The sequence below is a fragment of the Manacus vitellinus genome, unplaced genomic scaffold (genome assembly GCF_001715985.3).
Source record: "Manacus vitellinus isolate BGI_N305 unplaced genomic scaffold, ASM171598v3 scaffold_25_pilon, whole genome shotgun sequence".
NCBI classification, from domain to species: Eukaryota; Metazoa; Chordata; class Aves; order Passeriformes; family Pipridae; genus Manacus; species Manacus vitellinus.
The window spans coordinates 8,460,783-8,476,903 of record NW_021939882.1 but is presented as its reverse complement, the minus strand read 5'-3'; the positions used below and the strand labels follow the sequence as shown (position 1 = coordinate 8,476,903).

At 38.9% G+C, this 16,121-nt stretch overlaps 1 protein-coding gene across 1 annotated transcript; it reads left to right on the top strand.

Annotated features, from left to right (window-relative positions):
* Positions 1-1,022: 1,022 nt before the first annotated feature.
* On the top strand, positions 1,023-14,226 carry PANK3 (pantothenate kinase 3). The gene is made up of 6 exons (XM_008928305.4): positions 1,023-1,370; positions 2,157-2,410; positions 3,015-3,191; positions 4,055-4,178; positions 6,455-6,580; positions 7,904-14,226. Exons 1-6 carry the CDS (start codon positions 1,035-1,037, stop codon positions 7,952-7,954), a joined length of 1,068 nt encoding a protein of 355 aa, XP_008926553.1. The 5' UTR covers positions 1,023-1,034; the 3' UTR covers positions 7,955-14,226.
* The last annotated feature ends 1,895 nt before the right edge of the window (positions 14,227-16,121 follow it).

Below are 16,121 nucleotides of genomic sequence, written 5' to 3'. Positions count from 1 at the left end.
ACTCTAAAAAAAAAGTAAAGGGCAAGCAAAACAAGCAAGTTATACTGTCAGTTAGAAAATAAAAACATGAGCTTCCCAGCTGGGTATTCAGAGTCTTTCTTAAACTTACAAATTAAATTTTAAATACTGTTTCTGGGAGATGACAGTGGGAAAACTCTCAGATGAAGATGTTGTCTTTGCTGTAGAGTTACTGAGTATCTGTTTCACTGCGCATGGTTGGGAAAATTAATTGGTGCAGGCATATTCAAATTATGGTCCCGCATGTCATAGACCATAAAATCCCTGTTAGGAACTGCAGTCATGCCACAGAAGTGACAAAGGCAAAACACTTGGTTTACTGTTGTTTTGTAGTACAGAAATGCTCTCTTCTAGCCAAGGTACAAAAGAAAAAAAAAAAAGAACCTAGATTCAGTAATGTTAATTTTGTGATTTACTTGTAGTTCTTAATAGAAGTTTTTGTTATCCCTTTAACTTCAAGGGATATAAATTGGGCATCTTAACTGTGCCAGTTTTTCAAGTGCATGCAAATAAATTTAAGCTTCCCTCTCAAACATGTTGTGTGAGGAGCTGCTAGAGGAGGAATACTGTCCTGCTCTGTTGCCAGCTCTAATGTGTAACCTGCTTTCTTCCCGTGTGCATTGCAGTCTTGGTGCTGAAGTGCGTCAGAGCTATTGTTTTAGAAGAGAAGGTTATTTTAATCCTTTGTTCTCAGTAAAAAAAAAGTGGTTGAATTTTGTTTATGAGTTGGTCTGAAAGATATGGTATAGTTTGGGGAGTTTTAGTTGGGCTTTCTGAGCACATGTAATAGCATTTAAATGTGTGGAGTTGCTAATTTTCCCATTTTTACCTGTGGCCAGAGGGATACTTAAGGTCATGTAATTGAAAGGAGTGCTAATTCCTCATTCCTGTGAGGTTTGTTGTTAATGTCTTGGTTGAAAAATTAGTACAACATTGGTTTAACTCTTAAATTCCGTGTATGGCTTTGTCTGTTTAACAGTAATTCTTTTACCTTCACAGCTTTCCCATGGTTTGGCATGGACATTGGGGGAACATTGGTGAAGCTTGCCTATTTTGAACCTATTGACATCACTGCAGAGGAGGAGCAGGAGGAGGTCGAAAGCTTGAAGAGCATCCGCAAATACCTGACTTCCAATGTAGCCTATGGATCCACTGGCATTCGGGACGTCCACCTGGAGCTGAAAGACTTGACCATTTTTGCTCGAAGAGGAAACTTGCACTTTATCCGATTCCCAACTCATGATTTGCCTACTTTCATCCAAATGGGAAGAAACAAGAACTTTTCAACACTACACACGGTGCTCTGTGCCACCGGCGGTGGCGCGTACAAGTTCGAAGAAGATTTTCGCACAGTAGGTACCCTGCAGCTGATGCCAAAAGCATTGCTGATGATGGGTTAAATAATCAGTATTTTGAAAAACTGTGCAGTGCTCAAATATTATTAATTATGAACTGTATTAAGTATGGGAAATTACGGCCTTCGTGGAATCCTCAGCATCTGTTAAATTGTCTTTCTGCTCTGTGAGAGAACGGCAGCTTAAATGTCCCGTGCCAAACTGAGGAAGAGCTGTAGTGAGCCAAAAGCCCCTCAGAATTTCTGCCCTGTGGTTTTCTGATTATCCTTGAAGCTGCAAGGATAGTTAAAGCAATGCCATTGAGCTTTTTATCCGCTGACATCTTAGAAATGACTGTTTGACTTGTAAGATGGGGGAGGAAGCCCACAAACCTTGAAAAGACATGCAGATGTGTGAGTTCCACTAAGATAACACTCAGTGGGACCTTGAGGGTATTTGATGATCTTTTTTTGGATTTAAATTGGGGGAAAATGTTGATAATTTTTCAGTGGGTTAATGTCTGAGTATCTCAAAAGTTATCTTTGAGCTTACCGAAGCAGATATTTATACTGCCTGTCTGCCAGGTCTGAGATCTGGATTTGTAGTCAGATGGATTTGCTAACTGATGTATTCAGAACTTACCTCTTAATTCTTTCTTGGCTTTATACTGAGATTGAAGTTCCTGAATTAGTCGCCTGAGAGAGCTTCTTGAAGTTGGGCAGTGCAAATATACTCATAAATTTGTAGCATGTTTGTGCAATGTTAGAACATGTTGACACAGTCTTTTTTTCTTTCCTAACACAGATTGGAAACCTCCAGCTGCACAAACTGGATGAGCTTGACTGCCTTGTCAAAGGCTTATTGTACATAGACTCTGTCAGCTTCAATGGCCAGGCAGAGTGCTATTATTTTGAAAATGCCTCAGACCCTGAGAGATGCCAAAAGATGCCTTTTAACCTGGATGATCCATACCCACTGCTGGTTGTTAACATTGGTTCAGGAGTCAGTATTTTATCAGTCCATTCCAAAGACAACTATAAAAGAGTAACTGGAACAAGGTAACTTAAACACCTGAGTTGGGGTTGTTACAAGCCTTCTGGTTTTGAATGCTTCCTCTCCCTGATTCCCCCACCTATTCTTTTCTTCACTCTGTAGTATGGGAAAGTATTTTATGTGTAATTTACAGTTGCAGTCATTGAAGCCCATTCCCATGGTTCTGTTATTGAGGAGTTTAGTTTATCTTATTTATCAATGAGTGATAAAAGTGCTCCATGGTGAGAGTTCTGTAGGTTTTAAGTTTTGATAACATGTACAGTGAACCTGTGTTTCTCTTGCTCCATAAGAACAGATGTGTCCACACGTGTTTTACAGTAAATGATCAAGGATCAGTCAGTGGCATGATGTGGGTATTTAAGGAGTTTGTCTCTCATGAAGTCTTCCAGCTTATGTTTTGAGAGTTTATTTGTTAGCTCTTACCTTCTTGTAAGTGACTTAAAATAACGGGAAACTGATTGACAGCTGTTAAGTCAACCTTTAAGCAGAAAAACGAAGAGCTTGGTGTCTAAATTGAAGGGCTTTATTTGTTTATTTTGTTAGTCAGACATAAGAATCTTTCATGTGAGGAAATACTACTTAAAAGCAACTAGTTTCCTTTGTCCTTAGTCTAGGTGGAGGGACCTTTCTTGGTTTGTGCAGTTTGTTGACGGGCTGTGAAAGTTTTGAAGAAGCTCTGGAAATGGCATCCAAAGGAGACAGCACACATGCTGACAAGCTGGTTCGGGATATTTATGGAGGAGACTATGAAAGATTTGGCTTGCCAGGATGGGCTGTAGCATCCAGGTAAGCAAGAGTCTCCTTGTTGGTTCTTCTGTTGGTTTGGGGGGCTTAGAAAACAAGACTTGAACTATTAATGCAGAGAAAACTGCTTTTTTTGCAAACTTTTATTGTTGTCAAGTTACTTTTTATCCTAAAAGTATATATCCTTAGCTTTTTAGAAGTTTTAAAGCCACAGACAACTGCAGGTGCCTGCCAGCTAGATATTGAGGAAACCTCATGTGATATGTCATACACAGCTTTATGTGAGGTGATCACAGGAGTGACAGGAAAGAAGTGCAGAGGTGGTGTGGTTTAACCCGGCAGGTAGCTAAACACCACCCAGCCACTCACTCACTCCCCTAGTGAGATGGGGGGAAAAAAAGGAAAATTCCTGGATTGAAATAAAGATTGTTTAATAGGACAGAAATGGAACAGAACAGAATGGTCCCCTCCCAAGTCCTTGTGCACCTTGTTTTGCTTGCTGGTGGGGTGGGCTGAGGAGCAGAAAAGGCCTTGACTCTTCTCAGCAATAATGAAACATCCTTGTGTTATCAACAGTTTCCAGCACAAATCCAAAACACAGCCCCATACTAGAATAATACCAAAGGATAAGACTACATTTTGCTGTAGATGGTTCTTCATGGAAGTCAACCAGAACAAAAATATTTTGTTGGGGGTCATTATTGTAACAAGATTGACTTTTGCTGTGAAGGAATAAATAAACACGTAGTGTTAAATTGCTGTATTTAACACAGACTTTGAAAGGGAGCTCCTCAAGAACAAACATGAAACTTAGGTTCTGTTACAGCATAAAAATTACATTCTGGAATTACTACTTCAAATGCACATAAATCACTTTTAATTAATGGAAATTTTTCCTGTTCTAGTTTTGGGAATATGATCTACAAAGAGAAGAGAGAGTCTGTTAGTAAAGAAGATCTTGCAAGAGCCATACTGGTCACCATCACCAATAACATTGGGTCTATTGCCCGGATGTGTGCAGTGAATGAGGTAAAAACTGCCAAGGAAGTGATCTATCTACAGGTCTATTATTTGTTTCCAGATTAAATGACTGCTAAAATGATGTATAATTTTAAACCTTTTAGTACATTCTCAGATGAAATGAGGAAATTCATGTAGTGTTGTGTAGCCTTGGGTTATGCCCACAATCATCCTGGTTTAGCAAGGGGACTTCAGGTCCTTCATCCCAGCATCCTGTGCTCCCCTACTCCCTCACTTCCCTGCAGGCTTTGGGCTCCATTCCCTAACAAAGCTGGTTGGAAGCGCTCCTTGTCAGGTTACCCTCCCCACTGGCAAAGAGATCCATGTCCCAATTCTCCAAAGACAATCAAAGTATTCTGAACCCCTTCTTAGTACTTTAATCACAGAATAGTCAGGGTTGTAAAGGACCTCTGGAGATCATCCCGTCCAACCCGCCTGCCAGGGCAGGTCACCTGGGGAGTATGTCCAGCCCTGAAACATGGACTCTGTCCTTGGAGAGTTTCAGAATATGTGACTTGAGCAACTGCTGCATTTAAATTGCTGCTTTGAGCAGTGCATGGGACCTGATGACCTCCAGCAGTTTCTTCAAGCTGAAATTATTCTCTGATCGAAGCCTGTGGAAAGCCTTGCTTCTAGTTAAGCATTATTTTTAATTTTTACTGACTCTTGAGACTTCAGGTTGTTTTGACACCTGTCACCTTGCTGGTTGATACCAAGATGGTTTCCTGCCATCATCTATTTCTCAAAGTCCTGCTAAACAGACCCAGTGTGTGTTCAGTTTTAATAGGACCACAGACAGTCAAGAAGCTGTGGAAGAACACTGAATTTAGGTATAGCAGGCATTACTGTCTGAGCACTAGGGATTTCCTTATTCATTATGAACAAGCTTTGGATAAAATGAGGTTTAGTTACAGCTTTCCTGGAAAAAACTATGGGTAACTGTATTTAGAGCTCCGCTTAAAATATCTGTATGTGATCACCTCAGAAGCAGCAACAACTTTGTTACCTGAAAAACCCTCCTTTTGCTTAGGAGCCAGATTAATACATTTTTCTAGTTTTAATATTGCATGGTCTCCCTCAGTTTCATTCTCTGACTTTTTCTCATCTCTGTCTTGGAGAATAAAGTTAATTTTGTGAGTATTAAGTTAATATTGGGTTTTTGCTTTATGGCAAAACTTGATAACAAAGAGTTAAAATGAGAGTGAAGTTGAAAGTACCTATTAATAGACTGAGACAAATGTATGAAATTTATATTTAAGGGTGGGAGTAAAGGAGGACAAATCAGAACTTGTAAACTGCACAAACTAGCTTTATTCCAGTTTTTTTGGTGTCATTCCAGCTATGTCACAGGACTACAAATCATAAGAAACAGTTAATAGGGATATACAAACTAATATCTTGAACTGATATATAAAGGTAAAATGGATGTAATTACTTTAGCTTCCTGCAGTAGAACAGAATTATGGTTTTGTGCCTTAATGGTGTATCTACTTTGTCTTCACTGGGAACTAATCAAGATGGTGAAAAACAGTCCCATGTTAGTCATTTGACTACAGGTTGAATTGTTACAAAAACTAGTATAACAACTTAGATACAATTAGTGTATTTATTGATTTAATGTAATTAAGTGCTTATCTAAGCACTATACAAAGTACTACCACGATTAAATTTTCTTTTCTTGTGTCATTAAACCAGTGTTTAATGTTGCTTTCGCTTAACGTTGGGTTTATTTCAGCAAATGGGGGAAAATTAAATGATTTTTCACTTTTTTACATTTGACTTGATTAAAATTCACATCTCACCTGCAGTATTAACTCTTGCTCTGATGCTGTGCTGAGGTATATTGAGTTCTGAAGATGAAAGGAACACCTGCCATGTCTTACTGCCTTCGGCTTCTTTACAGTGCTGCCTTGTTGCATATGGATCAAGCAGCATTGTACAGGGCTATGAAGGCATTGAGTCTTCTCTGCCAAACAGAACTATCTTTCATTTCATTTCACTTGTAGCTGGGCTGTTTCTTTGGCTTAATTACTGAAAGTGCTCGCTTAATTTGCAACACAAATGCTACTTGTCTGTAAACTAAGTCCTTTAATTCTTGTGGGTCCTTTTCCCCGAGTGTGCCATGTTTTAAATTTTGAATCCGTGTTTTAATTGCGGGTTGTTTGGGTTTTGTGGGTTTATTTCCTTGCTCGAGACAGCCTGCCCTTTCATAGCTCAGTTTTTTCAAAGCTGTGTTAAGCAGTGAAAAGTCTTAATCCTTTGCCGTTTTCCTCTTTTCTTTTTAGAAAATAAACAGAGTTGTGTTTGTTGGCAATTTTTTGCGTGTGAATACTTTGTCGATGAAGCTTCTTGCGTATGCACTGGATTACTGGTCAAAAGGCCAGCTGAAGGCCTTGTTCCTGGAACATGAGGTATGCTGTGGTTCATTTATCTGTGTGTGTTGTTCCACCATAAGTAAAGAATGCATTATTGAGTAGCTCTCGTGAGATATCCTGAGGCACCAAGTACTCAGTAAACATTAGAAATAAGAGGAGGCTTGTCATGCTGAATTGGTTCTCTGGGAACAGCTCTCTGCCAGGGAAGTACTTCAGTCACTTTGGGGTAGCTCAGTTCACGCTGTGGATCTGTGGAGAGGGACAAGAAAATCTTAAAGTCTGTGCCCAGGGTCAACAATCTTTCTTAAGTTTGGATGGAAACAATAGTAAGTGTTGTATTTCAAAGAGCCCAGAGATCTAAAGCTTGAGCCTTTGAAATGGGCTCATTGTTCTCTGCTGGGCTTGAGCAACATCCTGAAAGTGGAGCCTGCCTTTGACAAGGCCAGCTTTCATACCACCACAGACCCCTCAGAGCTCCTGTAGTGACTTTGTGCTCTCAGACTGACCTGCTCTGGGGCAGCTTCTGCTGCCATTCATCAGTGTGGAATGCTGAGAGTTTTCACCTGTTTTGATGAAAATACAAGCAGATTACAGGTGCAACATTTGGGAGATTTGTAGCTTCTTGGCAGTGGATGGGCAGTTTTTGTCCTCGGTTTGTTGGTCTGCAAATATTACAGCATTAGATCTGTTCCCCTTCAGTTGATTCTCACAACATTTTTCCTTTATTGCTTATCCCAGGACTGACAGGCTGTGCCAGTGTCTGCAGTAATAGCAGAACGATTCCTTGTCAGTTCTTCAGATTTTTCTTGGGTAAATTTTGTACTCTTGCATTTAATCAAGTGTATATTCCAAACACTTCAGTATTCCATAGTTATAGGGAGAGAGAACATTTCACTCCCCCACAGGAGGGAATGTAATCCAACAGGAGAATGTGGTTCTTTATGTGCAGGTAAGCAGAGGGTCAAAAATTGTGAGGTGCAGTTAATTTAAGAAATTCTTAACTTATACTCTAGCAACAGTATTGCTGTGGGTATTGAAGATTTTTTGGCAACCAAAATATGCAGCTCCTCTAGGAAAAAGGAACCAAACATGCTTTCCATTCTTTAGGATTCACTGTCTTAGAAGCCCTGCAGTATATGGTGAGACTTGGTGTGAAATCCTCCAAAGTTAATCTAGATGAGAAGGATAAAAAGCTTTGTTTCACAAAGCTTTAAAAAGTTAGGGAATATTATATATTAAAAGTGTATGGTGTGCTTTCTGTAGCTTTGGTCCATCAGAAGGTGGTTGTCACTAAAATGTGAGTAGTGCAAAATTTAATTCCCTACTTAAACTTGAAATTTTGTATTTTTTTTTCAACAGGGATACTTTGGAGCTGTTGGTGCTCTGCTTGGGCTGCCAAATTTCAGTTGAGATACCAGATGTCACTACACTGAACTATTTTCCACCTGAACAACACTTGTTTATGGCAATGGGAATTAAATCTGGGGAGGGGAGAAGAAAACAGCCTGTAACTGTTTATAAGAAGTGATTAGCTACTGAGTATTGCTGTTCTAAGGAAGGGTTTCACTCTGGGCATTGGAAAGTGAACTGTGGTTATCATTTATGTTCTTTGGTACATGTAGCCAGTGCTGAACTCATAATATGCAATACATCCTCTGAAAACAACCTTCCAGAAATCCAAGACAAAGGAATGCCAAACCATTAAGTGCTCAGCATGAAAATATTGTAAGTTTACTCCTGAGGCTTTAGGCCCATCAGTTTTGTATATAATTAATGAATGAAAAATTATTTTCATTAGTTTAGTATATTATGAGCACAATTTCCCCTGTGTGAAAACAACTTTTAAAACAGCAAGGTACTATCTACAAGATGAGAGGAATCTGTAGACCATTTCTTCCCACAGTTAAGAACAGTAATTATTTTATTCTTATGTCTATTGGAAATAATGTTAATGCTTTAATTTTCAGTGGGAAGAACAGAAACACAAAGAATCAGCCAAAGCAGCAGATTAAGCATTTGATGTTATGAAAGTTTCATGAAAATATTCACTTGCTCTCTTCATTTATATGAAAACTCAGCTGGTATTTTGGGAAGATCCCTCTGTCTTTGATTGGATTTGGAAAAGAGTTTAGTGATTAATGAGCACAGTTTTTTTCATGTTCATTGGGTTTTTTTGAGGGCATGACTTCCAAAATGCGTTCTGGATTATTTTTTTTGTCTCTTTTATCAGTTCTACCATCATGAATCATTATTTGTAAAGGTACCACAAAGCCTGAGAGTACTGAAGAAATCTTTATAAAATAGACTAAATACGGGACCTCATAATTCTGGTGCTTTGGCTCATTTCTGTGGAGATTTGGAAAATTTTGGCTACTAATTTGAGACTGTGATTTCTACTTAATTTTGTAAGAGTTAATCAGAATCTAATTAGATGTTGAAAATGAAAGGTGGTTAGCTTAATTTTGGATTTGGGAAGTTTGTTTCTGAAAGCTGAGGACAGCATCAGAGTTTGTATTGCAGCACCAAACGGACCAATATTTAGTACACTTGCAATATGGAACATCAAATCGTGGCCTTGGGATAAAATCCATCCTCTGGAACTGATCTTTGGGGTTTTCTGTAGACTTTTAAAATTTACAGTTGTGATTATTGTACTAAGTTTAGTCCTGAAGCCAGGGCATGAGATCTTAAACTTACAAGACCATTATACAGTCCTTAGCTACGTGAATTTTTGTGGACTAAAGAACTACCCAATTTTATTATATTTTCATGTTAAATATTTCCTGTATGTGCATGAGGAGCAACCAGACTAGAACACATTGATATCTCGGGGTTTTAAGGTATTTTTAAAACTGATTGCTCGAGTATTCCACAGCATGGCTGTGCTGTATTTACAGATACACCCACCTAGTGTGTTAGAAACCCTGTGTGCTATTTCAGCCTTCTCTTTCTTACAACTCAAAGCCCCATACTAACATCATATGTTATCTTCTAAGATTTTCTGTGGTCCTTTAAGGGTACAGTACCTTAGAGTAAGCAACTCATTTAAGTGCAAAGCCAATTGCAAATGCAGTTCCATTTATTGTTGCTTTTCCTGGTATTTGTACTACATTTCTATTGTGCTTGCTTTGGATGTTTCACTTTAGACATAAACAACTAAAAATTACACTCACAGTTCAGCTGATCTAATGCTAATTCAGAGCACTTCAGAAAATAAGTGAATATGGTTTTTATAGAATGTCTTTATAAATGCTGTATACTGCTCTTTTGGGTCATGATTGACTATCAAAAGTAAACTTTATTTGGTTAATAAAACTGTGTGAAAACTTAATTTTCTGAGTGTTCTGACAGCCTGCTGAAAAGTTTGCAAACTAACTGCACATTTTATTTGCAAAGTGAGGTACTTTAAGACATGTACTACAGCTCCATTAGAAACAGTTCCTTTAGACCATGTTTATTGCTACTTCAGTTCTCTTTTGGTGATACTGAGGATCCTCATGAAGCAGTAGTTAGAAGCTACTTACATATTTAACCAAAAGCACACATAGCAGGTGATTACCTAATTTCCATGGTTCATTAAACCAATTGAAGTTGACGTGACCTAAGATACATTTTTTTTTTTAAGTAAATTGTACAGAGTTACAAAATAAACAAGTGGAGTAATTCTTGAATAGCTGTACTGTATAGAAACTACTGTGAGAATCAAAAAGTATGCCCTACCTCTGGTTTACTTCCCTTGAGCCTCTAAAAAAATTGGCTTCCTGTTCCTAGTTTAATCAGCACAATTGGTACTTCATTACAAGAGCAACCAGAGCAGTTGTCAAGCCCTGCTGTAAAGCCCAGGGGTCCTGTATTTAAGCCACATCTTTGGGTTTCATCTCATTTTCTGTCAGCTTAGAACTTGTTATTAGAGTCCCCAAAGATTGACTCTACCCACCAGGAGAAATGATAGGCATCACAAGTAGTTGCAAGATAAGCCTTAAAGTCTTTTCTTTGAAATTCTCTTCTAAATAGGTTGAAAAGGATAGTTTCTTTTATACAAATCACTGAAGTAACTTGCTTTTTCCTGATCCTCTCTGTTTTTTCTTTCACCCTTGCCATTTCCTCAAAGCCAACTGGTTGAAGCAGCTTTAGGGTGAATGGATACAATGTGATGTACTACAGTAGAGAAAATTTGGGGTTTCTCAGGACTACTGTTGTCTTCTCAAGTGGAACCACTTCTCTAGAGGAAAGTTCTGTGATACTTCTTCTAAAGTAAAATGCAAAACTCATTTTGAATGTGTAATCATTTTCAGCTCAGTCAGCCATGCGAGTGCCTTTTAATTTTGTCATATAATGCCAATTTCAATGGTACTGGGACTTGATCCATGAGGTTTCCTAATGAATGTTACTTACCAGCGAAATGGCAGGTAATTTTATTGGCCATGGAGATGATCCCTTCAATCCCATGTAGCAAGAGATGCCAGGAGAACAGCCTCAGGCTTCCTATCCCTTAATCTTGGGGTAATGCTTTTGCATTTCCTGGTCTCATCCCTCCAGCTTGGTCTTTCCAAGTGTTACGCACAGTTTTGTTGTATCAGTATCTCCCTAAAAATCATGCAGGTTTATAGTGAGATAAGTACTGTTTATTTCTGGACAGAGAAGTTCAATTTTAGATGAAGTTATTCCAGGCTATTAGACCTAACCACTTTCACCTTTCTAATTCTGCTTAGCTAACTGCAGTTTGGTTGAGAGAGGAACTCCTACAATACACTTTGAGTATTTAGCAGGCTGGAATGAAGACATCCTCAGTGTTCTTTACTGAAGCCAGTAAACAATTTTTCATTCTTTTTAGTAAAGTCTTGATATATTTAGCAGTTCCTAGAGAAACAGCATTGATACACTCTTTATCTAATAGTTTGGTCAAGATTTCCAAAGGGTGTTCAGACCTGCCTTTCGAAGATCTTTCCCTCTCTCAAGCACCTGTGTGGTTCTGCCAACACCTCAGTTCATAATTGGAGAGTAACAGAGTGGAAAGAACATGAGACCATGCTGTCCCACTTAACTCTAAGCCTGTATATTAAGAAGAGAAGTTCTGTTCTGGCTTCTCCTAACCCTTGAGAAGCACTGTGACGTTCCTGCTGGCACTGAGTTGTTGGTAGTTCACGTGCAGGATGCCTTCAAGGGCTCTAATCCTGTAATGCCTTGTCTCTATCCCCTGCAGGTCTTCAGGAAGCACCTGCTTCCACATAAGCTGCAATAACTTCTCATTTCTAAGTGTTTCAGAATAACAGTGGGGTTTTAACATTTGGAACTAATCAAAGTGTCTTTTTCTAGAGCCAGTCTGTGCTAGATAAAGGCTAGATGGTGTCTTTTGCATTCAGTCATTAACTTACATTAATGAATAAATTCACAGTCAACCCCTGCTCCCATTCTGGGTATCTGGGCATCACTGTAATCCTGAGGAGACAGTTGAGTTCAGAGCAGAGGTGAAGGTCGGTGTGGTTCTGTTGAGCTAGTTCTGGTCAACTTTTTTATCCTCAGTTCATTTAAACACATAAGACTAATCTTTCCCCTGTCCTTGTTTTCCTATCTACATCCTTTTTACAGATTATGTAGGCTTAAAAAACATGTAGCATGTTAACAGAGCTTTGCTGAGGTTAAAAAGTGAACAAAAATCCATGAGTCAGATTAGAAGTGTCTGACCAAGACCTTCAGGTCACAGAGAAGGGCTCAAGACATATTTGACACAAACAGTTACTGTTTGTTTGTTTGTTTGTTTTTATTTCCTGTTAACACACAGTCAGAGGGGGTAAACTTCACAATCATTGTGGATAAAATGGGTGAATTTAGTCCTCAGACATGACCATGGGAGATTAAAAAATGCTTTATCACAGAAGGATAAATCCTGCTTACATTCTTTTAAGTTTTATTGATATTTTAAAGTACATCACCAGTATTTTGTCATCTGTGGTAAAATGTTCTAAGGTTAAAAAAAGTCTGCAAATAAGCCTGTTTTATTAATTTTGTTTACTTCATACGTGTAAAGCATATTAAGTATTCTAAAAAACACACTTTCTGAAAACATCTCAAAAGATGCTGTAATCTGTTTGTAATTATTAATGTGCTAATGGAATATGTTTGAGCAGTCTCAGTTTGCATGACTGAGTGCCAAATCCTGCTCACTCTAGTTACTTGAGTAGATGATCCTTTTAAACTAATGAGCAAGATTTGGCCTCAAGGTCTTCTGCCTGGGGAACACAGTAATGATACTTTGCATATTCCTGCTGGTGCTAAATCATTTGTTGAAAATAAAGATTCTAACTAGAAATTGTAAATAAAATATTTATGGCCTGGTCCTTTTGACAGACTGAAAATTTTATCATTTGCCAATACTTTTTGGCCTTATTTCAAGTTTCCCTTTTGGATTTGTTGGGATTCTTTTTTTTTTTTTTTTTTTTGAGTATGTGGACTGTGTTAATGTGGCAAGTCATTGGCAGGTGTGGCTTCCTGTGCTGCTTCCTGTAAGGCCCATAACGTTCCCGTGGTGCATCAGGATACAGATGACTCTTCACTGCTGTATTTCCATGTTAGCCTTCATCTTGTTATTGTAGCTGTTTGCACAAACAGTGTTCTCTGCTAAAACTTCAAGAAATTCAGCCATTACTGAATGCTTTGGGGGAAGCTGTTGAGAATTCAAAAATACCCTTTTAAAGTAATTTTAAAATCTAAATGTGCTAATTAGCCTTGCCTATGAAATGAACTGGAATATCATGTGTCAGTTGCTAATCTTTGCTATAAATTGCTAGCATTTCACAATTCTTCTACCATCAGCTTAAGAGCATTGTAAATACGAGCTTTGGGAGGAGTTACATTAGTTTCAGATTGTGCATTGCAAAAGAGTTTATAAGACTAGTGAATTAGTATTTTGAGACCTATTAAATTACAACATCTAGAACATGAAAATGAGTGTGCTGGTGTTAGGGCATAGAGGGCTTTTGATAATCTGCACTTTTACATTCTTGAGTTTTGGCATTTTAACAAACAAGCATTTAATTTTCCATCTGCTGTCTCGTCATGTGCAGGCCTTGTGATCACCAGTTGCTGTCTTCAGACATTTGTTTTAGTTAGCAGAGCAAGCAGGCAAATTTATGACTTGGAAACCCTTGTAGGATGAAGTTCTCTGAAGAACCATTTGGTTAAGTTGCCTTATTCTATTACATTGCACTCATGGTATGTCTCTGCTTCCTTGTTTACTGTTCAGACACTGAAGATGTGATGTAAAAATACGTGCTACAAATTTTTATTCATAAATTACTGATGAATACCTTTGTGTCACCTGTTAATACAGCTCTTGTAAATGATGCCTTTTATGCCATCTTGTAAATTGTTTAAATTATTTTTCTTTTTATAGATCCTCATTATTGAATGTACAGATTAGATCCCTTTACTATGTCACTGAGTAATTTGATTTGGGCCCAAATATGGCCAATGCTATAATTCATCCCATCGAAACTGTAAATAATTCTTTACTGCTTGTTTGCATGAATGAAGTTTGGATTTCATTTGCTTTGTCATAACCCAACTCCTCTGTCATGGGCCTACTTTTTACAGTTTATTTTCCTGGGTTTGTTACCATTTGTTCTGTACGAATGTTGAAACAGTCCTTTGTCTTTTCCTAATAAATAATTTGAGATTGTTCATTGTTGGCCTGCATTTGTGGGGTTTGGGGAGGGATTTCTGGGTGTTTTCATTCAGCATCAGAAGTTGCTGTGCTATTTGATACTGGGGGTTGTGGAACATTTTTATACTACAGCAACATGACTGGTGTGGTTTCATGCTCTTTCCTTCCTCTAATAAGCTGATACTTCACAGCTCTAAGATTCATGTCCTGTTTTTAGAAACATTGGATGTCCCAAAGAACATTCAGTTGTGCAGCACTGAAGGATAAAACATGCTATGAGGGCACTGCAAGCTTTCCCCTTCCAAATTAACTTGAGAGCACCTGCTGCTTCCTGCACGTGGCTGGGTGAATCAGAGAGGCATTTTATTGTTGAATAAAATACTTCATGTATAAACTGCACATTATATATAAACTGTAATTACTTCTCTACTGGAATTGCCCTTTCCTTATGCTTTCAAAAGCCAAATTGCGTTGTCCTGAGGTTGTTTTAACTTGCATGCCCAAGAAGTTGTGAGGAATGAAGCCTGTGCCACAGCAGCATGCTGGCTCTGCATCTTGTGACAGGCTTCCTGTGTCAGAGGTGGTTCTTCAGGGTTTTGTACAAATATTTTAGCCATCCAAACCCCAAATCTTTGCTTTAAACTGCCAAAAATGAAAATCCTCTTCTGTGTGGTATCTCCCCTGAGCCTGGCAAAGAGGAGCTCTGCACCACACTGATATTTTTTAAGGGAAATGAGCTACTAAGAAACACGGGTTGCTTTACAAGTTGAGAGGGTGCTGACTTGTTCAGTGTGCCTTTTTCGTGCAGAAATAGCTCTTAGAGTGAATTGCAGCAGCTTTTTGTGGAAGCTGGTTTGCATTTCAGCTGGAGTCCTTAACTGATTCCTGGTGCAGCCCTTGTGCAAGCTGAGGGGACAGGGCAAGCTGTGTGAGCTTCATTTACTTCTGTTTTAGCTGTTGTTCTGATTTTTTAAAAAAAAGTTTGTATGAAACAAGTGACTTCCTCTTGCTGTAAGACTGTTCAAGCCAGCTGTATTTGCATTTTTTTTTTGACTCAGAAATGCAAACCTCTAATTTACTGATACTTACAACTTCCCTCTTCTTAGAACTATAGATGAAAAATTGTTTGCCCTTTATCCTGGAGTGAAACCCCCTTAATCCAAAGGCCTCTCTGTCCATCAAGAGCTGTTCAATAAGTAGATCCACTTTCTGCCATTTTGGGCCACAGCACAGAAAAGTAACAGTCACTTGTGCACCGTGTGTGGGAGCACCAGGGTTGGCTATGCTGTGCTGTTCCCAGCCCTGGGGGAGCAGGCAGATGTTGACCAAGATCTCCAGGTTTATGGCTGCTTGGAGACCAGCCTGCAATCTGTGAGTAACACAGTGTTTTCCTCACTTTCCTGGAGGGGCTGTGTTAAATGTATAAAAGGTTGAGTCTTTCATAACCGAGGTGTGTCCAGATAATGCAAATTATTGAGCTGCCTCTGGCGTAATCTGTTCATGTACTTTTTATATCACAGGCTTGGCCTGCTTTGTGTAGTTATTGATGTCTTTTGATAGCAGACAATACAAATTCCCCGGGGAAAATTCCCTTGTAGGTGTGCAAGGGTTTCCAGCAGTAATTTAAGAGGAAAAGACATTACTTCTTAAGGAAGACTTTTCAGGTCCCTGTTGGAGGGCTGCACGCAGGGTGTGGGGAACGCTGAGATGCTGCTTTGTGCCTCTCTCCCAGAGTGTTGCTGTTACTCACTTGTCCCCTGGTTAAGCAGAGACTTCAGGAAAAGCTTTACCTTTCATTGCTGTGCTGATGGTGAGCACATAAGGATAAGGGTGGAAAAAGGTGCAACCCAAACAAACTCAAAACTCCAGAGTCAGTAAGACCCCATCCTTTGTAAGTTGATACCAGGGGAATGG